Below are 26,392 nucleotides of genomic sequence, written 5' to 3'. Positions count from 1 at the left end.
CTTCGCTCTTGGGTGCGACTCTTCGCCCAATGGTTGCAGCTCTTCGCCGAAAGGATGTGTCTTTACATCTAAAGTCATGTCTCTTCACCAGGAGACGTGTCTTTTCATTTATGTCTCTTCGTCTCCTATATAAGGAGCCCTTGTATCACACATTCAACCAATCAACACAGAGTTTCCTGAGTCTTGTTTCTGAGTACAGTTCAAGTTTCTTAAGTCTTAATCACGAGTTTAAGTAATTAATGAAGGATTAGCAACTAGAATCCTACAGTGGTATCAGAGCAATTTTTTTCCGGGACTCGAAGGTTGTGAGCCTCTCACTCTCGCCGCTACACTCTATCCCCTTCCCGTAGTTGCATGGAAGCAGAAGAACAACCCGAAGGGCTGAATTGAACCTTTGTGTTTGCGCCCCTTCCCGATGTTGTACCCCTTCGTGCTCGCACCCTTGGTGCATGCTTTGCTGAATTGCACGCTGGCTGCCCTTGCCTTTTGCTGGCTGCCCCTTGTGACTTTTCGCTGGCATGCCTTTTCACCTGTGAGCACCCCTTCGGTGGCATCTCCTGCTTGCAGAATCGTCACCTCGTGTGCCCTTTTGGAAACGCTGGCTGCCTTCTCATGTTACGCAGCAGCCTTTTGAAGGCAATTCTTACGTAAGGCAATTACAACGTTGCCTAAACTTAGCCAACGATATTTTTTTTATTAAATGGCCAACCTATAAGTTGGTTTGGTCGCCCACTTTATTAACCTCAGTGGGCACCCCCTTGGTGAAAGTTAAAAATAAATAAACAAGAGAACACGTAACGATGTGTACACTACAGCGTTTCATCTTTCTGGCCATCGATATCTCACACAGAGCCAGCGTTGGCAGTTCTGGCCCCTTGCACCTTCATTCCCGCGCAGTGTACACGCACTTGCTATGGTCGACGAACACTAGTGGATCGCTTTCCCGTACATCTCATACATAGACGAGATTCCCGAAGCAGTCTTGTCGGCGTACCCTCTCCCGACAACCAAAATAATCGTCATTTCCTATACTCCAAAGCCGAAACCCGTTCCAGACGCAGTTTCCACTCCCGAAGTATCAGTTTCTGCTAAACAATTGGCATGGCCGAATCACAAGATGGCGACGACAATATTTTACCCCAAGATCTGATAGCAGTTTTCAAAAAGCAGATGGCAGCAATTTCAATAAGCCTCGCATCGATTCACACTCGCGTGGATCAGATGCAGATGCAGATGCAAACCTCTTCTCGGAGTTACCCAATTGCTTCTCGGACTACACAAGCTACTTCTCTGCCATCTTCTTCCGACGCTTCAGTGGTCGACCAAGAAGAACCACTCAAATCAAAGCCTTCGGGACTCAAATTTTCTCACTCAAAGCATGGTTTCTTAGAGACAACTAGACACAAAGTATCTTCGTGTGAGCAGAAAAAGTCTCGGCATGGATATTCTTGGAAATGTTACAGTACTAAGCAACCAACTTCTTATTCGAATCATCGGCAACAAAAGCAACAATATGAAGCTTCCAACGGATCATTAGCGATATCAAGATGGGCTTACTTAGTGGCACATATATCCGACCCTAGTCGAGTACTCGGTTGTGAATGCTGCGACGCTGGACAAGTTCCCCCTCGCGAGCCATGCCCTACATTTAAGTCTTTCTTGTCTGATGGTGGTAAAGTCGAAGATTTATTGATCCTTTCCTTGTGCAAGAGGATCCTTCAGAGGTCTAAGAAGCAACAACTTCCTCAACCTCCCCCTTGTCAATTGGAAGCCTTAATACCCGCTGAGAAAGTTGAAAATTCAGACAATTCCAATTCTTGTGACAACGGACAAGCACATGACCCCTTCTATGGCCGTGATCCAGGCAGAAAAAGCCGCCTCATCACCGCCCTTGAAAATAAGTCTTTGTCTCTGAACACATACCCAATGCAGTGGTGAATGATAATCCTTCCACCTTGAAGACTCCAGTCCTTGCCTTCAACGGTGCAAAGGATAAATCAGATGCATACTCTTGCAGCACGACTTCACTCACTGCAACTGTTCTTCGGAATTGAGTCTTCGGACACAACTTGTTCTATTGATAAACCTTTACAGATGGATATACCTTCAAGCACTACTACTTAGTCTCAATCTACAACATCCCTTCAGGAGGATCTTACTGTTCCAGACAAACCCATGGAATACCTTGCAGATTTTGAACCAACAGCCATTACTCAACAGAAAATTCAAGACAATTTATCGATAGTTTCACTTGAAGCAGATAAAGATTCAATCTTTTCTTGGACAAAGCTCGAAATTACAAATGACTTCGACAAAGGCACTTATCAAGTTGCAGATATGATCAGTTTTCAGTTTGGCAAAATAGTCATGGTCAATAACAGTGCCATGACGTGGGACTTAACAGAAAGAGCTTTGGATGCAAAAGCACTACAAAAATATATTTCCTTCTCCCAGAGTTTTCTTCAACTACCCTAGGTTTTATTTAAAGAGGCAGGGAATGTCACGATTGTGACTATGTTGCAGTATTACATCTACTCCTAGTTGCAGATACGCGAAGTGCCATGTCAAGGAGGACCCCTACGCTTGGATGGTCACACCCCTTCGCCCAAAAGACGGGTCTCTTCGCCAAAAGCCACACTCCCTTGACGACTGGTCACACCCTTCGCTCTACGGGTGCGACTCTTGGCCCGATGGTTGCAGCTCTTTGCCGAAAGGATGTGCCTTTACATCTAAAGTCATGTCTCTTCACCAAGAGACATGTCTTTTCATTTATATCTCTTCATCTCCTATATAAAGAGCCCTTGTATCACACATTCAACCAATCAACACAGAGTCTTCTGAGTCTTGTTTCCGAGTACAATTCAAGTTTCTGAAGTCTTAATCATGAGTTTAAGTAATTAATGAAGGATTAGCAACTAGAATCCTTATAAGGAATGCCGCGAGACTAGAGCTAGACTTCAGAGGGAGGTGCTTTTGGGGGACATCACTCACAGACAGTCACAGATTGACTTCTGGCGCCTAGTGCGGCAGAAGAAGAGGGCATTTTTGGCTCGCCTAGAGCAAGACCTTTACCAGCTATTCTTGAGTCACGACTCACGTGAGGCATGGCAGCTCTTTCATGAGCACCCCCCCCCCCCCCCTGCCATTACCTCTATAGAGGCCTGATGCCAATACGCGGCATCTCTATACACAGTTCCTGGACACCCGCCCCTTCCCCACACATGTGCTTTTTTCACCGCTGAGATGGTGAGGAAGGCCATTGACAGGATGAGGATTGGGAGAGCATATGATCATGATGGCTTAGTGACTGAGCACTTCATGCATGCCAGAGATCTACTAGCAGAGCTTCTAGCAATTATGTTTAACCGTGCCAGGTGTGAGGGCTTGCCTGATACTTGGAGCCTATCTACTATTGTACCTATCTTCAAGTCAAGAGACCCTATGGAGCCTGGGAATCATAATTTATCGCACTATCATGATCGGACACACATCGGCACGGTTGTACGCATCCATTCTTGAGCAGCAGCTGAGCAGGTGGGCACAGAGAGAGAGAGAGAGAGAGAGAGAGAGAGAGAGAGAGAGAGAGAGAGAGAGAGAGAGAGAGAGAGAGGATACATGCAGCTGGGCAGGCAGGGTTTAGGAGAGGTTTTTCTACTCTTGACCGTATCTTGACACTCAAAGCCATCATTGAGGAGGGCAGATCACATCAGAGACGGATCTATCCTAGCTTTGTGGATGTCCGCAAAGCATTTGACACAGTACCCAAAGCTAGATTGATGCACAGATTACATAAGATGGGAGTATCCACAGAGCTCATTTGGGGGGTCATGGCATTATACAGGTTAGTAGTGGGGCATATACGCACCTCAGAGGGCCTATCTACAGCGGTTCACTCCACTATTGGGGTGAAGCAGGGTTGCCCACTCTCTCCTACTCTATTTGGTATGTATGTGGATGAGGTTTCTAACTACATTGAGAGAGATGGTGATAGAGGTGCACAGTTGGCAGGGTCCAGGGACATGGATTCCACTATTGTTATATGCTGATGATATTGTGTTGATCTCCGACTCTCCGGAGGGGATGCAACGTCACTTGGATGCTTTGCATAGGTTCGGCCATGAAAGTGGTTTGTCTATCAACCTTGGTAAAGCCAAGGTCATGGTATTTATTACCACCCCACAGTGGATCAAGAGGTCAATGCCCGCATTCACATACGGCAAGGAGACAGTGGAGAATACAGATGCTTACACTTACTTTGGAGTGGTTTTCAGTGGACCAACATTTTCATTGAAGAGAGCAGCAGAGAATAGACTGACCAGAGCCCATGCAGCATTGTGTAGATTGGAGAGGATGTGTTCAGATGTTCAGTTTCAGGAGCCTCGAACGAAGCTCTGACTCTTTGACACTTTGGTGCCTTCTGCATTGCTCTGTGGAGCTGAGATTTGGGGACCTTCCTTGGACCATAAGGGGAGGACATGTCGCACTAATGGATGGGGGGACATGGAGAAGCCACTAGTCTCTATGATCTCGCGGCTCATTAGAGCCAAGGCTTCAGTACCACATGCCATTATTCGGGCAGAGCTAGCTGCCCCCCCCACCAGGGTTGGAGGGGCTCACCAAACCTATCTCCTTCATACACCGCATGTGAGAACTTCCCAGAGACACGTATGCTCGCCTTCCACTTGAGTCCTCTCGACAGTTAGCCATGCAGGGAGATACGGCATGCTGGTATGGGGGAGATGACATCATGGTTTCAGGCGCATGGGTTCAGCATAGACAGATTGCCCCCCTTCCAGTACTCATTGGATGCACCCTCTCTGACTCTTACACAGTCCGAGATCACCAGGCTCATCTGCCAGGACCTGACTCAGCTAGACACCAAGAGGACATGGATACAACCAACACAGGAGTTGGGCAGGAAGATGGCTTTCTACAGAGAGCATCTTCTCCAGCTTATGAAGGACGGTTTTGTGACGAGGCCCAGATACATGGACACCCACTTGTCTCATGGAATACGATGTTCTATTGGCCAGATACGCACATCTTTACACCAGCTGCAGATCGAGACTGGGAGATACAGTGGAGTACCTGCAGAGGTCAGGACATGCCTCTTGTGTGACATGGAGCTTGAGACAGAGTTGCACTACACATGCCAATGCCCCGTCTACTACGAGATACGTGGCCGCTTCCACTGCTTGTTCAGAGAGGGCTTCGGACCACTCTCCAGAGTCATGCGGTACGAGGATCAAAGATGCTTGGGTTTATTTTTGCTCGAGCTACGCAGACACAGCTAAACATGTGAGAGTCATCGGCCTTAAAGATAGGGATCAAGTCGACGAAGAAGTGGAGGAGCTCATGGTACTAATGGGGATAGATAAAGCGACACGTGCAAGAGCATGGAGAGCTGGCAAGAAAAGTGGGGGCATGGGTGATACATCGAAAGAGAGGGCTCTCATTTTGCGCTTCCCCTCTACTGAGGCGAAGAAGGAGTTCTTGAAAAAGAGGCCCACCCTCAAGAAGACTGGTGTCTATCTTGGCGACGATCTCACCCTTTCACAGCTTGCCCATATGCAGGAAGTCATGCCAGAGATTGAGGCAGCAAGAGACAAGGAGAAGATAGCCTTTTACAGAGATGGTCGGGTGGTGATTGTAGAGCGGCACTCTACATGATGGTGTAAGACCTATGGGACCACACTGAAGATGGCTACTTGGAATTGTAATGGGTCTATGAGGTTGGATGTTGGTGCCTTTGAGAATAGTTTCAGAGACAGGGACATTGTATTCCTCTCAGAGACTCACCAGGCCCCTGGACAGTTCATGCCACATGTGGCAGGGTACAGATGGGAGACAGTCCACAAGACAATCCGAGATCTGAGCATAGGAGTAGAGGTTCAGGAGTAGCAGTGCTATTTAGGAAGGAGTTACAGCCACTACTACATATTGTACAGAGAGATGATCATGCTAGATACATGTGGGTGAGGTTGAGAGTTGACACATGTCGATTTCTATACATTGCCATATGTTACTTCCCCCCCAGTACGTCAGTATATGTTGCATTCAGAGGGGAGTCACCCTTCTCTATACTAGACGATGATATATTGGAGTTTTCTAGGGATGGTAATATCATCCTTCTAGGAGACTTCAATGCCCGAACGAGCAACTCTCAGACAGTCTTCTATGACACTTCAGATGAGATGCTTAGAGAGCTGGATGTGGGTGAGTTGGGGCTTGACAGATGCTCACATGACAGAGAGCAGACAGATATCTCATGAGATGACGACTACACATAGGTTAGTCATACTTAATGGCTTAGAGCGATTTCCCGGAGCAGCAAGTTTCACATGCTTTCTGTTAGGTGCAACGGAATGATTGTTTGCGCTTTGCTCAAGATGAGTGCTCTGAACTGTGCTCAAGGTTCCTTTTAGTTCTTATGGAAGATAGAGCCTTCCGTTCTTAATGGAAAGTGCTATGATCACAAACAAAGTGAATGGACACTGTGCGTGAAAGTGAATGAGACTAAGAGATAGAGAGAAGAGAGATACGACACCACAAACGTTGTAAAACCCTCCTCTGAAGGCCCCACTCTCGTCGGCGAGAGTGGTCTACTTTTGATTGCACAAAGTGGTACAATGCGTATGCAATGGACTGATGCAACTTGGACTATGCCAATGACGACAGTAAAGATGACGACGACGGTGAAGACAACTTGGACTATGCCAACGACGACGGTGAAGATGACGACGACGGTGAAGACAACGACGACTTGATGGCTGAATCTGGGATCTTCTAATCGCTGATTTTCGGGCCTGTTTCGGTGGCTGAAAATGACTGTTTTGGCTGCGTTTTTATGGGCTGAAATTGGGGGTTCTTCTGCAACCAATGGGCTGAATCTGCTACTGATCAAGCATGCTAAAAACGCTGCATATTCTGCTGCGTTTTGGCTGAAAATCAAAAACGCTGGACTGTGGGCTGAGCGTTAGTAAAAACGCTAGGTCACTTGGTACTTCTGCTGCAAATTGGGTGGATCTGCAAACGCTAGGGGACTTGGGAGATGAGGGCGATCAAGCAAGGGCTGAAAACGCCATGGAATCTGGTACTGACGAGGGAATGCAAAAACCCTACCAAGCTGGTGGTGATGGCGATGATGCAAGGGGAAAACGCTGGGGCTGATGTCTGCGGCGAGGATGGAGGAATCCAAAAACGCTAGGGGTGCTGAGGGTTCCTGTTGAGAAGTTGCCTGTTGAGCGGGAAGCTCCTGCGCCCTCTTCTGCCATTTAGTGCTAACTTGGGTTTGCTTATATATTAATTAAGCAAAATTGCCCTACCTACTTTTGTTGGAAAGTCACTTAAAAATAATAAGTGAAAATAACCAAAAATAGGGAAAAGGCTAAATGCACTGGAAAATTCCCCTGACTGAATCTGTTGGATTCTGAAGGGAATACTGATGATCATGCTGTGTGCAACCGGAGGATATGCATCTATGCTAAGTGACTGGGCATGCATGGTCTACAAATAGACTCACAAAAGTGCCAGATCACTGCTAATCTAGACTTGACTAGACTGACTGAGCCCTGATCATGCTTTAGCTTGTCCACGGACACATAGGGTTGGATGTGTCACGTGACACTTTCCACACAAACACAGGGCCAATACAGTAGACTATGTTATGACACAGCCGAGCTTCATTCCTTTTATTCACCAGTGGGAGCCAGACCAGTGGGCATAGCAGTGGATGTCTCTCTTGACATTGTCTGTCTCATTTCAGTATAGTACAACACAGACATCAAGAAGCAGGTCACATACCCGTTATACATTTACACCAGAGACTGACTCCGTTTATATAGAGGAGATTTGGGATCGTCTATGCACAGCTGGCCCATGCCTCGCAGTGGAGGAGTGCGCCACTTTACTGATTGAGACATTGCATGGTGCAGCATCAGAGGCATACCCACACACTCAGCCGAATCAGAGGCGACATTCTGGGAGCATGCCCCAGAATAATTGGTATGATGAGGAGTACAAAGAGATGAGAGCCCAGCTTCAAAGGGATCTTCTATTAGGAGTCATCTTTTACAGACAGTCTCGGGTTGTTTTTCGACACCTTGTGTGACGAAAGAAACTAGCTTACCAGGCCCAGATGGAGCGAGACTTGTATGATTGTTCTTGCTCAGAGACTCGGGAGAGGCATGGCGACTCTTTCATGAGCACTCCCCTTCCCCAATGATTACTTCTCCTGATGTGTGGGGCCAGTATGCGACATCGTTATATATGGTTCCTGGACAAGACCCCCTTCCAGATCCTACAGAACCATGTCCACCTACGAGCACCTTCTTTACCACTGAGATGGTAAAGAGAGCCATTGACAGGTTGAGGACCGAGAGGACATATGATCATGATGGTCTAGTAGCGGAGCACTTTATACATGCTAGGGATATGCTGGCAAAGGTTCTTGCAGTGTTGTTCATGTAGGAAGGAGAAGGGCTAGCGATGAACCCACAAGGCATACGAGCAGAGAGAGAGCGAGAAATCGAGCGCTGTACATAGAGCAGGGGGAGAGAACGTTCGTGTGTTTTTCTAAGGCACACACTTAAAAGCCTTTCACGTTTTATTATATTGGGTACATGTTATGAGGGTCACTTAAGTGACCCTAGAGGTGGTTCACACCCAAAGTGTAAAAGAATAAAAATATGTATGAGAGGTGCCCAAAAGGGCCTTTAGACCAGACCCAACAACCTCCCACTTAAAGGCCCGATGTGGTACCTTTAAGCAACTCCCACTAAGTGTAAGCAATGTTGATGTTGTGTCTTAGCAAGACACTTAGTGAGAACATCTGCAGGGTTATCCTGTGTTTTGACCTTTGTCAGTGTGACAAGGCCATCATCCAATATCTATCGTATAAAATGGTACCGCACATCAATGTGTTTGGTACGAGCATGGAACATGGCATTCTTAGCCAGGCATACAGCACTCTATCACAACCAAGCACTGAGGCATATGCAGGAAGACCAAAGTCTCTGACCAACCTGCGAAGCCAAATAGCTTCCTTAGAAGCCTCTGTGGCTGAAATATATTCAGCCTCTGTAGTGCTCAGTGCCACAATCTTCTGTAACCTTGAACATCATGAAATAGCACCTCCAGGAAGTGTGAATACATACCCACTCGTAGACTTTCTAGTGTCAAGATCACCTGCCATGTCCGAATCACAGAATCCCGCAATAATAGTGTACCCTTGCCATAACATATACACGTGTCCTGTGTACCTTTTAAGTACCTGAAAAGCTCTTCACTGCCTCCCAATGTGGTTTGCCAGGATTAGACATAAACCTGCTAACAACTCCCACCGTATAAGTAACGTCTGGTCGTGTAGCAACCATGGCATACATCAATGAACCACAAGCTGAAGCATAAGAAATGCTTTTCATAGCATGGACAACTACATCATCTTTTGGACAATCAAGCTTGCTAAGCTTTGTGTGCAGTGGTAAAGGCACACCAAGAGGCTTAGCATCAGCCATATTAAATCTTTCAAGCACTTTCTTTATGTACTTGTCTTGAGAAAGGAATAAAAGACGCTTATTTCTATCCCTCGTGAGTTGGGCACGAAGATGGATTTCTATAGAGAGCATCTTCTCCACCTCACAGGAGATGGGTTTGTGATTCGACCCAGCTACATGGACACACATATGTCCCATGGTTTGTGTTGTGCCATTGGTCAGATACACACATCCTCACATCAGCTCAAGATTGAAACTAGTAGATTCAGGGGATACCAACAAACAGCAGATTATGCCGCTTATGCCAGATAGAGCCAGAGACAGAGTTACATTACATATGTCATTGCACAGTGTACTATGAGGTACGGGGCCGTTTCCATTGCCTATTCAGAGAGGGTTTCGGTCCTTTATCTAGGGTCATGAGTTATGAGGATCAGAAATGTCTTGGACTATATCTACTTGAGTTACACAGACATAAGAGTCACTTTATTGGGGAGAGCTAGAGAGAGAGTCCCAGAGACAGATTACAGATTTCTTTTCACTAGATATGGGACAGCCAGAGGAGCAGCCACCACCACAGAGCTCGTCGGCCCAGACTCACTCGACCACTACTGGCACCCTTATCGATCGAGCACTGGAGATATGGAGATCCAAACGACCACGACTAAGGAGAGGAGCTACACAGCATAGACGGAGACTACAACAGAGGATTTGAGCTATACTCTCTCGACACCCAGAATGCAGATGAGGATCGATCCTCACCATTTCTCCATCCCCCATTCTGTCATTGTTTCACATTCACATAGTTCCAGCTTGTAGCAGTAGTATTTTGTTCTAGTTTCTTTTGTACCCAGACGTGGTATCAGATTCACTATTTTGTAACAAATTGGTCTCATAGGTCATTTTGGCCTTTTGAAGACGCTAATATAGCATTTCATTCCATTTCTCTCTCAGCTATGCTTTATGGAGTCCAAATATGGGGACCTTCAGTGGCCCACCAAAGTAGATCTGGTAGCACTAATGGGTGGAGATGTATGGAGAGGCCTTTGGTCCCTCTCATCTCTTGGATGATTAGAGCTAAGGCTTCAGTACCACATGACATTATCAGAGCAGAGCTGGTTGCATCTCCACTGGTGGTCGAGGCACTTACCAGATCAGTCTCCTTTATGCACAGTTTATGGGACCTCCCTAGACACAGATATGCTCACTTACTCTTGAGTCTTCCAAACAGCTAGCACTGTAGGGGGATACTACTTGCTGGTATGAACAGATGACATCATGGTTTCACTTACACGGTTTCAGTATGGATAGATTGCCTCCTATATAGTACTCTTTGGATGCACCCACTCTATCTATTATGCCCACAAAGATCACCCGGCTCATTCGTCAAGACCTGTCTCAGCTTGACACTAGGAGGACTTGGATTACGAGAGTCAGGTACGAAGATGGCTTTCTATAAAGAGCATCTTCTCCAACTGACGGAGGACAGGTTTGTGACTAGACCTAGTTACATGGATACACATTTATCTTGGGGTACGGTGCGCTATTGGCCAGTTACGCACCCCTTCACATCAGCTCGAGGTCGAGATTGGCATATGTGCAAAGGCTAGAACATGTCAGTTATGCCATTGAGAGCCTGAGACGAAGCTGCACTACATATGTCACTGACCTGTGTACTACGAGATATGGGGGAAATTTCATTGCTTCTTCACAGGGTTTTGGACCACTATCCAAGGTCATGAGATATCAGGATCAGAGATGACTTTGGCTTCTTTTCACTCGAGCTACGTAGACACAGAGAGAGCCTGTTGCGGAGATCAGCAGAGAGACAATCTTAGAGACAGATTACATATTTTTTTAGGCCAGATACTGGGCAGACAAAGGGGCAGACCACCAAGCAAAGCCCAGAGATCACCCACACCAGATTACATTGATCGATCGAGCTACTAAGCTAGGGAGATCCAGATGCCCGCGATTGAAGGGTTCCTCACAGCATCGACGGAGACTACAACAGAGGATACCGATCACTTTAGCTCGACATGCGAGACGCCCAGTACGAGTATTTACCATGGTGGACATCGACGATATTCTACAGCTACCAATCGGTACCTCCTCGAACAGTACCCAATGCCGGACATTTGCAGACATTGATGTTCATACACTAAGATTGTACTACCCTTTGTTTCACCATCACACACTTTATAGTGCTACAGAGCTCTGAGATGCTTAGTTTCATGATAGTAGCCATTTAGTCTTTATCTTATTTCACTTCATTCTTTTTTGTACCCTAACATTGTATCGAATTCATCACGATTGTACCGGTTTGGTCTCATAGGTCATTTTGGCCTTTTGAAGAAGTCTCGTATAACATTTCATTTCTCTCTCTATTTATGAACCTAGCGGGAGGACACTTGGCTATGACACAAATACTCATAAGGATTGCTCTATTGTTCACAAAATTTGTAACAAACTGATGACGTGGCAGAACTGTACGCACATACCCGAAAATGGCACTGGCATGCTGACGTGGCAAGTTGTACAAATTTCCATGATTCACGTTGGTTGCTTTTGGGCCAGTAGCTTTTAAGTTTGCAGCTTTTCATGTAACTGCTTTTGAGTTTGAAGGCCAAGGCCTATAAATATGAACGTAGGGCCACTCTGCACTCAGTTTGCCGACGAGCAACTCAGCAGAGAGGACCCTCGACCTTTGTAACTTTGCTCAAGCATTAATATAAAAATAATACCGAAAGGGCCCCTGGATTTTGGGGCCAATACCTCTGGGCACGGAACTATTAAAGTTTAGGCATCTCGGGGGAACTGCCCAATGTGATCCCATTATTTAGTTTGGCTTTTAGGTATTTATTTTACTTATTTGTCAAAGTCTTGGGTAGGGCAATTTACTGGGATTCTATATAAGCAACCCCTTGTCTCCATTGTATACACGTTCAGTTATTCAGTTGCCAAGGTTGATTGGTTCAGGAGACTCTCTCTCTCTCTCTCTCTCTCTCTCTCTCTCTCTCTCTCTCTCTCTGGTGCTCACTCCCCTTGGTCTCTACGCTTCCGCATCGTCGACTTTGACATGGTATCAGAGCTTGGTGTAGCTCGTGCGTGAAGAACCTTGGCGTGACGGAGCTGCTCCAGAGAAGAGCTCGTGAAGGACGAACCCGCTGGTCGTTGCCACCCTCTCCTGCCCCTACGTTTTAAAAACGCAGCCACATTCCCTACCGGCGTGCACAACCCCATCCTTCGGCGCCACTTGGTGTTCACCCCCCTGCCTTGCGACAACGTTTCAAAACGCTGTCGAAACCTCCCCCTCTACTGTCAATGGCGTCGGATTTTCCCTCTACAAGAGAGCGTCTCGAAACACTGCCCTGCAGCAGCTAGGAAACGGAGAGTGCAATGTGCGTTTTGAGACGCCCAGTCGGGCAGCCCTTGGACGACGACCCGCCCCCCTGGTGTTTTGCATTTTGAAATGAGCGGCGACAGAGGTCACCCCCTGCCCGCCTGCGTTTTGAAATGATGTCTGCCAACAGAGGAGTGGGAGAGCACTTGGCGACAGAGGTCTCCCCCCCCCCCCCCCCCCCCCCCCTCCCTCCCTCCCTTTCTTAAATGCCAAACCCAGCGTTTTAAAACGCTGTGGACTGTGGACTCTCGAAGGCATCCTTCAAGGAGCAGAATTGGAAGTGAGGCACTTGGTAAGCAGAGTGTACACGTGACAATTGGTGCGGCTTGGGAGAACAAAGGGACGGGAAATTGGATTGCAGAGGAGTGGATTGGCAACAGCTTGGATTTTTTGCGGCTTGGTTTGTGCGACCACACTTTGGAGTGCGAGAAGGTTCCCGGAGTTGCATATCTCGCAACTTCACCATGGACCCCCCTTGCTCAAGCTCCAGCGACAAATTGAACGGGAATAACTACGCTCATTGGAATTTGATTATGCGACTCTAGTTCTCACGGAAAGACTTATGGGATGTTGTCGACGGCTAGGAGCCTCGTCCCACACGGGATTCCCACAACAGGTACACCCTGTCAAAGTCGACGTTGCGGAAGCGTAGAGACCAAGGGGAGTGAGCACGAGAGAGAGAGAGAGAGAGAGAGTCTCCTGAACCAATCAACCTTGGTAATGAATAACTGAATGTCTATACAATGGAGGCAAGGGGTTGCTTATATAGCAATCCCAATAAATTGTCCTACCCAAGACTTTGACAAATAAGTAAAATAAATACCTAAAAGCCAAACTAAATAATGGGATCACATTGGGCAATTCATTTGAGATACCAAAACTTTAACACGGTTTTTCCTCTTTGGAGTCCGAGGCTCCAAGGTCCGTCTCCCAAGCCGCACAGACTTCGTGTGGGAGCCCTCGAAGAGATCAAGGCTCCACACAATCCCGCTCCCAAAACTGCTTCAAACCTCCAAGGACAACGCTCTCCTCAAGTCCTCAATTGGCACGAAGCCTACTCGACAAGGCTGCAACACTCTCTCACTGCTGCCCTTGTCTATTTACCATCTCCAGCCAGCAGCGTTTTAAAACGCTGGCTGCCTTAGTAAAAAAAAAAATGGCGGGCAGGGAAATGAGCCGGTTGTGAGCGTTTCAAAACGCTCAGCGCGAGAAGGAGCTAGAGCTTGCCGCCGGCAGTGTTTCAAAATGCTCGCTGGCAGGGCAGTTCATGCGCCAAGGGGAGGAGGTCATGTGCGTTTCAAAACGCTCACTGAGCTGCTGTCCAGCATTGCTGCTCTGCAGCGTCTCAAAACGCAGGAGGGGACTGACTTCGTGGGCTGCAAAGGGAAACTGCCGGCGGGAAAGGGAGGGCAACGTTTTGGAACGCTGTTACAGAGAGATGCCGGCGTCGGGTGCTCTTCTCTTCTCTTTGGGGACTCCTCCTTCACGCCAAGGGCTTCGGGCATGAGCTTCACCAAGACGCTCTGATACCATGTCAAAGTCGACGATGCGGAAGCATGGAGACCAAGGGGAGTGAGCACGAGAGAGAGAGAGAGAGAGAGAGAGAGAGAGAGAGAGAGAGAGAGAGAGAGTCTCCTCAACCATTCAACCTTGGCAATGAATAACTGAATGTGTATAAAATGGAAGCAAGGGGTTGCTTATATAGCAATCCCAATAAATTGCCCAACCCAAGACTTTGACAAAATAAATACCTAAAAGCCAAACTAAATAATGGGATCACATTGGGCAGTTCACTTGAGATGCCAAAACTTTAACACACCCGCCTTCAAGATGACGAATATCTCAAATCGTGTGTCGATTGGGATGCAGCTAATGCGAAGGCAATGTCGGCCATTGCGGAATCTCTTACAAAGGACATATCTCTAGCTATTCAGACCTTGAAGACTACCAACGAAATGTGGTTCAAGCTCGTAGGAATGTTTGATCGGGATTCTACGATGCGAGCAGTCACCCTTCTTGGACAATTGTTTGCCATCCACTTTCCCCGAGGAAATTCCATGCAATCAATCCTTATGAAGACTAAAGTTATTCATGATCAACTATCGGCTATGAAGAGTGCATTGACGAGTACCCAGTTAGCTGCTTTGATTCTCACGAAGTTGCCTCAAGAGTATGAAACAGTGGCTAGGACACTTCGGCTACAAGTCACGAAGGATTAGCTAGAATTTGATGATCTCAACTCTTTTCTCATTGAGGAGGAATCCATGTTGGTAACTCAAGGCAAATTTCAGATTTTTGAGACAGTGGAAGCACATGGTGAAGCACTTACTGCTTCGGACTCCAGAAAGAGGACAAAGTACCATTGTTACAAATGTGGAAGGCGTGGTCATTTGGCCAAGGATTGCAAATCCAAAGGCAAAGACACAGATTCTACAAAGGACAAAGGTAAAAGCAAGCAACAGGAGGAAAGCAGTGATAGTGACTCAGGGAAGGATAGCAAGGTGGTTGTTGGTGTGGTGGTGACTACACTGGCACGGACTCCCGCCCTCTAGTCACATGAAGATCGGTGTCACCACTAGCTTCAGCCAGAGAGAGGCTTGTGAGTGGCAGAGAGGGGCAAGCATTGCTCCCTATGATTAATTTGGACCCTTCTGTTGGAGTTCAAGTTATTGGTGTTTGGACCCAGAGGTCGGAGTTCAATGCACATGCATCTAGCAGGGAACCAATCTGACATCTAAAACACTATGGATGGGCTAGCTGTAACAAACTGCTGACGTGTCAAAGCCTAAAGAATGGAGCCAACTTATAGATGATGTGGCTGTCCGAGAGCAAAAACCCTAACCCTAATTTTTGCCAAAAACCCTAATTGTTGAAACCCTAACGCTAAAACGTGCAAGCCCTAATTCTGGAAACCCTAACCCTAAAACCTGCAAACCCTAATTCTAGAAACCCTAAGAAGAACAAGCAACAGAAGAAGAAGTCCTACCAACTTATGGGGACCCCGTCCGATGGGGCCCCAAGTGACATAAAGGCATTTAAAACAAAGCATAACACACTCAAAAGACTTTGCACATCAGAATATGATGATGTGGCACCTGTACGGACGTCCCGGAATTCGCGGCGGATTTTTAGGGAAATCCCAAAATTTTAGGGAAGTGATTTTTTGGGGTCAACTTTTCATATTTGATGCTTTTAGGCTTTGGGCCTTTAAATATGAGCCTTGGGGGCCCTCTCTGGCACTCTTTAGCGCGTAAATTGCAGAGGAGGTGCTCCCCGGCTGTTGTACTTTGTGAATCAGCAGTAATATAAAGAAATACCGAAAGGGGCGCCAAGGTTTGGGGCCAATACTCTCTGGGGTGGAATTCCGCCACTCCGTGTCGCATGTCGTCTCTCTCTTTCGGTTCAGTTGTTATTGAAGTGCTAAAAGTTTGTTCAGTCTTTTCTTTTCTATTGGCACGTGGTGCCCGCCTTGTGACAGTGATATCAGAGCATCAGGCGTGTGCTTTTCTGAAAGCATACAGGTCCTACAAAAGAGCAGACAGAGCTATATGGAATTTATTTGAGTTATCTTCGCCTCCAGCCTGGGCCTATCAGCCACTCCCACCCTTACTTCATCGCGCATCGGGCGCGCTCCCGTCTTCGCCGCAGTGTCTTACAGGGCATAAGCCAATTAAGAACCCAATACTTGGAATTCATGGATTCAGCAGAATATTTGCAGTTCCTGCTCAACGAACTCCAGGACATTCTTTCGCGGCATCCTCAGCAGAATCTTCCGATGCTGCAAAGTTTTCAACAATTTTTGAACTACATGTTACCCCCTCTGATGCCCCAGGTGGTACCTCCTCCTCCGCCACCAGAAAGTACGAGAGCTTCTAACCGGCAACCTTCTCAGCCGTCTGTTCCAATAGGGGGAGTCTTCAGGAATATGGTGCAACCATCTGACCCTGATCCAGTGCAACCGCCTTTGCCACCGCCATTGCCCCCACCTCCACCACCACCACCACCGCCACCGCCACCGCCACCGCCACCAGGGTACAATGGTTGGAGCCCATATGGATACCCTTATTATCCATACTCGGGATATGCGCCTAACCAACCCAAAGATTTCAAGGATGGTGGCACGACAATCAAATTTTTCACTTTTTCTGGGGTGAAAGATCGCAAGAAAGCATTGCAGTTCCTACAGCAATTCAACAACATCTATGCTTTGGGGAACTATACAGAAGAATCCAAGATTTCTCGAGCAGCGGGATTTCTTAAAGACAATGCTATGCAATGGTGGAGTTCAATCGCGACACAACAACATGCTCCAAGGGCCTGGCAAGCTTTCAAGACAGTTTTTGCACGTAGTTACATGACTTCGATCTTTGAAGTCCGGATTTTGGCAGAGTGGGGCAACTTGAAAATGCTTGCCACCGAAACCATGGACGAATATAACCAAAGGTTTCTCGACGTGTACCTTCCGGTGTCCTTTTTTAGATCTGTTCCCTTGGAGGCCCAGTGCGAGCGATACACCATTGGACTACCATCACCATTGCAAGAATACTGTCTATCCAAGCAAGTCTCTACCATGCAAGAACTTATGGACCATGCCACGGTCGGCTACAAACTGATGAAGGGAAAGCTAGAGTTTACCACAGAAGAATATCCGGCCGCTAACCACAACTCTCGGCAACAACGAACAAATTCTCGAGAGTCTTGTGAAAGTCAACCACAAAGGCCTCGTTTGACACCTCAACAACGAGACACCTTACTACAAGAAGGCCGATGTTTTGGATGCTTTCAAACAGGACATAACTATTTTGGTTGTCCCCAATGCACTGACAGACCTGCGGAGCTGACTCCCGCGTCGACGGTCGACAGAAACCCAGGACCATCTCCAGCCAAACGAGCTAAACCGGCCATTGGATTAGTACCTGACATCTATGGCATACGCCTTGAAAGTACAAATGAATTGTGTCGAGCATATGGCAAAGTCAACGGTTTGAAAGCCCTAATTTTCTTTGACCCAGGAGCTACAGAGAACTTTATCCATCCACAATTCTTGAAGCAGATGGACTTTGATTATGATGCAAAGGGTGGAGAAATTGAAGCTGAACTAGCCACAGGGCAAACTCAGAAAGTGGTACCACTCATTGATGCTCTTCCAGTGACTATCCAAGATTATCATGGAAAAGCCGATTTCCACATTATGAAGTTGGGCAATTGTGACGTTCTATTAGGCATGCCTTGGCATGACAAGAATGATGCGACTCTCCAAGTTTGGAACCGAACCATCACTGTGATGAAAAAGGGCAAGCCAGTCGTCCTCAAAGTTCGGTTGTCCGAACAAAACCCTGAATGAACTCTCTAGTTGTTCTATAGTTAGATACTTTTGAACTTTGTTTGAGAAAGTATTGTTTGAAGCTTTGTTTGAAATGGATGGTATCTATTTTGAACCTGTCTTGGTGCCGATTTGAATTGTTTGACTCTGGTTTGATACTGGTTTCAATGATTGGTGATTTTACTCTCGGGTGGAGAAGTGAGAAATGATCTTTGAGAATGCTTGTTCACACTCGTGGCCCGGACCCTTGTGGTTATTTGCGGGGGGAGTATTGAACATTTGAAAAGTGCTCTTAAAAATAAATAAAAAAACTCATGGCCCGGACCCTTGTGGTTATTTACGGGGGGAGTATTGTTGTTGTTACTCATGGCCCGGACCTGGATGGTTATGCGGGAGGAGTATTAAGAAGTCTGAGTAGTGGTTACTCTCAGCACCTCCAAACGACGCAGGCTGCGGTCTGGGGGGCGTTTGGTTGTAAAAGGCCTCTATATCTCATGGCTCGGACCTTGTTAGGTTATGCGGGAGGAGTGATGAGGGAGTCCTTGAAAAGCTCATGGCGCGGACCTAGATGGAAATTTGCGGGGGGAGTGTTCATCGGCGGCTTTATGTTTCTATGTCTTGTAACATGCATATGTGAGCATTTGTGTTGCATTGTGATGTGCCAACTACTGAATATTCCTAATTGGATGAGATTGCCTGGGTATGTAATTTTAGTGCATCAAGACACCCGTGGAAGATCAGTACGGTCTAGGTGTGATGGCTAATTTTACTACGCCGGAATATCAAGAGTTCCGATCTGGACGAAAGGAGAAGCTAACTCCTTGATCAAAACAGCCGATAGGAGTAGCTAACTCCTTGATCAAAAGAGCAGAAAGTAGAAGCTAACTCCTTAATAAAAAGAGCAAACTGATTGTCCCTCAGAAATTTTTGAGCAAACGATTACTCTCTTTCAAGAAGGGGTGATGTAACAAACTGCTGACGTGTCAAAGCCTAAAGAATGGAGCCAACTTACAGATGATGTGGCTGTCCGAGAGCTTTTTGCCAAAAACCCTAATTCTGGAAACCCTAACGCTAAAACTTGCAAGCCCTAATTCTGGAAACCCTAACCCTAAAACCTGCAAACCCTAATTCTAGAAACCCTAAGAAGAACAAGCAACATAAGAAGAAGTCCTACCAACTTATGGGGACCCCGTCCGATGGGGCCCCAAGTGACATAAAGGCATTAAAAACAAAGCATAACACACTCAAAAGACTTTGCACATCAGAATATGATGATGTGGCACCTGTACGGACGTCCCGGAATTCGCGGCGGATTTTTAGGGAAATCCCAAAATTTTAGGGAAGTGATTTTTTGGGGTCAACTTTTCATATTTGATGCTTTTAGGCTTTGGGCCTTTAAATATGAGCCTTGGGGGCCCTCTCTGGCACTCTTTAGCGCGTAAATTGCAGAGGAGGTGCTCCCCGGCTGTTGTACTTTGTGAATCAGCAGTAATATAAAGAAATACCGAAAGGGGCGCCAAGGTTTGGGGCCAATACTCTCTGGGGTGGAATTCCGCCACTCCGTGTCGCGTGTCGTCTCTCTCTTTCGGTTCAGTTGTTATTGAAGTGCTAAAAGTTTGTTCAGTCTTTTCTTTTCTATTGGCACGTGGTGCCCGCCTTGTGACACTAGCCAATTCATTGTTGTTGGTCAAATCATGGAAAGGATGTGTTCCAACAGTTCATTATCTTGGAGTTTTATATTTTGGACGTGATGTGTTCACAGTTCACGAATGGGGATTATTGGACGTAGTGTGAACTACAGTTCAAAGTTTCTACAAAGGCAACCGATGCTCAAGATGGCATTATTTTCAGGTACAAAGTTGAGGAGAGCAACATCGAGGTGTATCCAATATCCCGGCCGGTGCTGGGGTGTCCATGGCAGCTTCTTCATCGACTTGGTCTCACTATCGATGTCCATGAGCTACAAAATGGGTGTTAAAGTTTAGGCATCTCAAGTGAACTGCCCAATGTGATCCCATTATTTAGTTTGGCTATTAGGTATTTATTTTACTTATTTGTCAAAGTCTTGGGTAGTGCAATTTACTGGGATTGCTATGTAAGCAACCCCTTGCCTCCATTGTATACACATTCAGTGATTCATTTGCCAAGGTTGATTGATTCAGGAGACTCTCTCTCTCTCTCTCTCTCTCTCTCTCTCTCTCTCTCTCTCTCTCTCTCTCCTTGGTCTCTACGCTTCCGCATCGTCGACTCTCTCTCTCCCCTTGGTCTCTACGCTTCCGCATCGTCGACTTTGACAAGAACTACGCCGTGTCGAGTCTCGACTCTATTGAACTATGATTAAGTTTCATTAAGTGTTTTAAGTTACTCATGTCGTGCCAAATTTCCCACTTGGGGTGCCCAAGTCCATAACAGTGGTATCAGAGCTCAGCCAGTTTTCCTTCCACCAAGAAATCCGATCCTTTTACCGCCACACACATGGATTCAATTGACGAATCCCGCAAGAATCAGACGAACCCACCCGACAACTCCAGATCAGGTGAAAGTACGAAAAATTCAAATAGAAAATCGGAACAAGAGTACGGGCCTCCACGGCCTACAGAGTATGAATGAATGGAATGTAGCATCAACAGCAAGTTGATCCCTAGTGCCAAGCAGATGCTACAGTATTCGAAGGATCCCTAGTACACGAAATTTTTGACCCGGCATCCGATTGATGAGATGCATTTCCGATGACATACGGCCATCGATTCACCATTAAAGTCCGCATTGAAGAAACCACCTGTCCCGCAGATGTACATTGAAGATGAACTTGATGATGTGATCGAACGATGAGTCAACCAAATCCTGAAGACCACCAAGCCTCCAAAGAGACACAGCAAGGGAACAGATTACCCTCGTTATTTGGGTCGACGATCTTCTTTTGCAAATGCACGAAAAGCAAAGAAGCGTCTACGCTTCAAGGGTGTGTCCTGTTCATCCTCATTCTCTTTTGACAGTTCCGATAGCTCTGCCTGTTCAGATTCCAGTGACGAGGACAGAAAGGGCAATGAACGACAGAAGAACCAAAGATATGAAAAGAACAAGAAGGCCAAGAATAGCAGATCCCACCGCAGATCTCGGAAATTTTCTTATAGTTCTCATGAGCATTCATCCTCTTCTGAAAGTTCGGACTCTGATGCCCAAATGTTTTATTCAAAGAGGAAGCAATTTTATAGAGCCAATCGATATGACTTTCTCGAAGATGAGAGCAAGAAGACCAAAGAATTCAAGAAGGTGGACAAGCAATAAAATTTGATACCTTTTCAGGTTTTCGAGATGCGTACAAGGCTCTCGCTTTTATTCAACAGTTCAAATTAGCTTTTTTTGCAGGGTGCTATTCAAAGCACTCCAAGATTAGAAGGGCATCATCCTACTTGAAAGGAAATGCACAGACATGGTGGTCCACTCTTCTGTTACAGAGAGAAGCACCGATAAAGTGGTTAAAGTTCAAAAGACTTTTTATTTCCTCGTGGCTGGCCCAAGAGTACGAACGTGACATGATTACTGCCTAGAATCATCTTTGGATGCCAAGGCAAATACTCTGGATACTTATTACGAGAGGTTTTGGGATGTTTTTCTACCTACTTTATCTTTTAAAAAGATGAGTTTTAAGCAACAAATTGAACGATTTTGTTGTGGACTTACCAAAGAGATTCAAGACTACTGCTTATTACAGAAATCTGAGTCCATACAGCGACCGATGGGACATGTTAAGCAAGGGTTTGCTATGCACTCACATAACTTGACTTATCCAACAGAACAACTTTCGACAAATGATGACAAAAGAAGAGGAAAGCAAGATGCACGTCCCCGACTGACAAGAGGAACAGAAAGATGAATACCTCAAAACGGAGAAGTGTTTTGACTATGGGGAACAAGGACATATATCTGCGTGGGGCCCCAAGAAGGCACAAGAATGAGAACAACTAACAGACTACAATAGAACTAGGCGAGAAGATACTTGCTCCAGAATAAATTCCGGATAGAAAATTGAAAAGATATTGATGTGCTGACAATATTTTTGCTTTATGACTTTATGAGTGAATAATTTTGAAATAGGACTTCCAAAAATGACTCTGAATTTATGTGAAATTAATGTGTTTTGAAAGATCCTGCTATTTGCGTACAGATAACATGTGAAATCGAGAATGAGATGATGACAAATTTGCATATAAATGCAATTGGGAGCAATGACAGCTCCAGAATAATCCCGATCGCGATTCAAGATAAGAATCATGAATTTTGAATGATGATGATGAATGATATGACTGGTTACTGTGATGAGCGCATCGAGAGTTTCGGAGGGATGAGATTGCTACACAACGATAAGATGACTAGACTGAATGATTGAAACACTTAGTTCACTATGAACTCAGTGTGTGATTGATGAATTGGAATTCCCATAAATGAACCTGATCTTTGAATACTCACTCACGTGATTGTGTTTGAGTGCAGGATAGATGCGATTGCTAAATACGTTGCCAGGAATCATGGTCCTAGCTCTGGATGGCTTTTATGTAATATGATTTGAATGTGATGTGAATGTGAAGTGACTATCGTCTTTGTGCAAGTGCTAGATTTGTGTTGTCTAGTGCGTCGGTACTTAGAGTGAGTGTCTACTGAACTGGTTTATGGCTTAGTGTCTAATTTTGTAGGCGTAATCGAGGGCGATTACAATTCTTTCAAGGAAGGGTATGTCATAAATTGATGGCGTGGTAGAACTCTAAGGAGAGACCCGAAACTGACACTGGCATGCTGATGTGGTAGCAGTACGGACTTCCGCGTTTTGCGCTATGCTATGTGGCAGGCTGTACGGATTTCCGTGATTCACGCTGGTTGCTTTTGGGCCAGTAGCTTTTGAGTTTGCATCTTTTCATATAACTGCTTTTGAGTTTGTAGCCCAAGGGCCTATAAATATGAACTTAGGGCCACTCTGCACTCAATCTGTTCACGAGAAACGGAGCCGAGAGGACCCTCAAACTTTGTAACTTTGCCCAAGCATTAATAAAAATAAATACTGAAAGGAGCACTAAATTTTGGGGCATATACCTCTGGGCACGGAACTATGTCGGGCCGTGTCGATTCTATTGAGCTGTGACTAAGTTTCATAAAGTGTTTGAGGTGGCTCTCGTGTGTAGTGCCAGATTTCCGACTTAGGGTGCCCAAGTCTATAACAAAATTCCTACAACTTGCTCTCTCTCTCTCTCTCTCTCTCTCTCAGCCTAGAAGACCCTTGGCTATGATACACTCATTAGTACTGCTCACTCTCACTCTCACTCTCTCTCTCTCTCTCTCTCTCTCTCTCTCTCTCTCTCTCTCTCAACTTGGGAGACCCCTTCTCCGTTGTAGTTAAGGCACACATGCAAAGTTATCCTAAACGGAAAATTTAACAAAGTAGCACAAATGAGATCACTTCAAGGCACAAAGGTATGCAGAGCAAATGAGCAGACACCACTACAGCTTAAGAATAGGCCAACAAAATTGGCTAAAGTAAAATAAGTAAGCAAGGCACGTAAGGCTCTAATTAAAGCGGATAATGATTAGTCGCATTCATAATTAGGACATTACGTTAACGTGCTGATTTAAAAATTAATGTAAGCAATCAAAGTACAAAATTACACAAAATAGGTAGATTGATAAGATGCTTAATTTGCACAATGCATTGTGCGCTGATATAGCACTATGAGAGTGTAGCCTCAAGCCACATGTCCTAATACATGGCATAGGAGGTGGCACTCTTAGGTGAGAGATAGCGGCATGTAGGTGGCACATAGGTTGTCATGCAAAGTGTAGGGTTGCTTCCCACTAAAGTGTGTGAGAGTAGCACCATTAGGGATAGTTCACATAGACATAGGATGAAAGTAGGTTCAACCCTAACAAGGCATGAAGCAAAATTATTTTTTAAAGGTTAGGGCTCGGAAAGAGACCCTCGACAATGAGCAAAGTGGCGCAAACTCTGCACCCCTGGATCAATGGTGTTAAATCCACTCTCTACATGTGGCATTATCACAATCCTCTAAGCAAACATAGCCCTGGTATCCTGTCCCATCAGAAGAAATTTCAGACCAGGCGGCTAATATTCTTTGAAAGACCACCAGTGGAACAGGTTGCTACCAATGGACTCTAGAATGGAAGTGAACTGGTGCTCAGGGGAACATCTCCCAAACTCAAGCAACGACAAGTCTTCCCCTGAGGCAGCCATATGAAACACCCTTATCATAAACAACCTGAACTTCAATGGCAAAACCACAGGATTCATCCCACGTCATGAGAGCACCACTGATCACACAAAACGGATCTAAAGCCTCCCTCAAGGCATCCAACATTAAACCACGTGCTCTGCAAAAAGCATAGGGTCATCTACATACTCCCGATCAAGCAAGTGAGGAACATCACCCTCTGATACAGTCGGATGCCTCTAGACCACAGCCCTGTTGAGCAAAACGCAACAACTCTCACATTTGAGAAGAGTTTCTACAGACCTGCTCATACTTTACCTGCAGGATTTTGCGATCTCTTCCAAGCCAGTGGTAGAAAAACCCGAGCACTTATCAAGCTTGAGGCTTTGCAGCATGTGCCCACGTTCCTTGGCAAGCATGAAGAGATCTTCATCAGTTACAACCATGCGGCGGAGATGAACGGAGTGCAAACATTGGCAATTTGCAGAGATCTCTGAGATCCAAGGAGCTGCATTCCCTCCCCAGTTATCTGGTACCAATTTGAACATGGCAGCTCTAGGTTTCCCCTTTATCTTCAAGACTTGCAATGCTGGGAAGCGTTGGGTGAGCCGCGCTGGCCTTATTGTATAGCAGCAGGTAATCGTGACCTCACTGCGAGTTCGGTTGTCAACGATATACCACTTTCTGCATACCAAAGACATGGCACTTCGATCTGCCGATTTTTCTATGTGCCCAAAAATGGCCTCGAGTGCTGTTTCTGAGATGCTGTTGCCGGCAGAGGACGCTGGCGCCAGAGGGCGGAAGGGAGGCTCTGCCATTTGGTGCAACGGCAGGGTGGCCTCCAGGTATGGTGGGCATTAGGAGAAAAGAGTGGAAAATGAAGAATGAAGAGGACCCATGGTTGCTACGACCTTGATTTCGCTAGTTTGATGTTCAGTGTGGGCGCCATGCAGAGGAGCCCACTTAAGTCAGCATGAAGATATGAGTAACTGGCTCTCTCCTGCGTATAGACAAGTACAGGAGCCGCGAGAAATGACTGATTGAGAGAAAGCGAGAGAGACGACACAGAGAGAGAAACGGAGAGTGAGAGAATACTTGGTTAGGATTCGTAGTCAACATTACGTAGCTTTCAAAGCTGCTCTGGGGGAAATAAATTTCTCAAGACTCCAGTTCCAAAATTCCCTTTTGGCTCCTCCATGTGAAAGTCTGCAAGGCCTTACATGTTACATGTTAATAGCACAGCACTTAGAGACTGCTTTTCGATATGCTCTCGCAAAGGAGTGCAAACAAAAAAAAAGTACTCTGCCTCGTAGGTGTCTTGAGATTGTGTACTACTTCGTGAAAAATACCTTGAAGATAATTGGTAAATGAGTACACCTCCCTATGTCTCTCTCTCCCCAATGTAGGATAAAATAAAATGAGAAAAAAAGTTAATATTAACCCTAGTATAATCTATTCATATTGGGCTTTCTATTTTGGACTTTTCTTTAATGATATCTCTCTCTCTCTCTCTCTCTCTCTCTCTCTCTCATCTATTCATATTGGGCTTTCTATTTTGGACTTTTCTTTAATGATATCTCTCTCTCTCTCTCTCTCTCTCTCTCTCTCTCAACTTGCACATGCATAGTCTCAAATAAGATACAAAGTCTTGTTAAACAATCTCTCTCTCTCTCTCTCTCTCTCTCTCTCTCTCTCTCTCTCTCTCTCGCACTAGCATTGGCATTACTCTATACTATTGTATTATGGAGAAGGGAATTCGGGCTTGCCATGTGGCCTACAAAAAAGGCGAGGTGCGTGAGGAGCACGCGGGCCTCCGAGAGGCAAGCAAGGGCCCGGACAAATTATCTAAAGACCCTCCGGTTGCGAGACAAAGAGGCAGTAAGGATAGGAGACAAACGGGTACAACCCCTTGGCGCGCGAGAGAGAGAGAGAGAGAGAGAGAGAGAGAGAGAGA

General features: G+C 46.0%; 1 protein-coding gene across 1 annotated transcript in view; it reads right to left on the bottom strand.

Moving 5' to 3' along the window:
* LOC147457445 (coronatine-insensitive protein homolog 1a-like) overlaps window positions 1-25,538 on the bottom strand; it is a 29,704-nt gene extending 4,166 nt beyond the window's left edge. Inside the window, exon 1 of the mRNA XM_086512335.1 lies at window positions 24,757-25,538. Coding sequence (XP_086368461.1) covers window positions 24,757-25,256 — 500 coding nt within the window. The 5' untranslated portion in view covers window positions 25,257-25,538. The remainder of the gene's footprint in view (window positions 1-24,756) is intronic.
* Between the last annotated feature and the right edge of the window lie 854 nt (window positions 25,539-26,392).

Source organism: Adiantum capillus-veneris, chromosome 5 (assembly GCF_014529385.1).
Source record: "Adiantum capillus-veneris isolate H3 chromosome 5, ASM1452938v2, whole genome shotgun sequence".
NCBI lineage: Eukaryota > Viridiplantae > Streptophyta > Polypodiopsida > Polypodiales > Pteridaceae > Adiantum > Adiantum capillus-veneris.
This window is presented reverse-complemented; position numbering and strand designations above follow the sequence as displayed.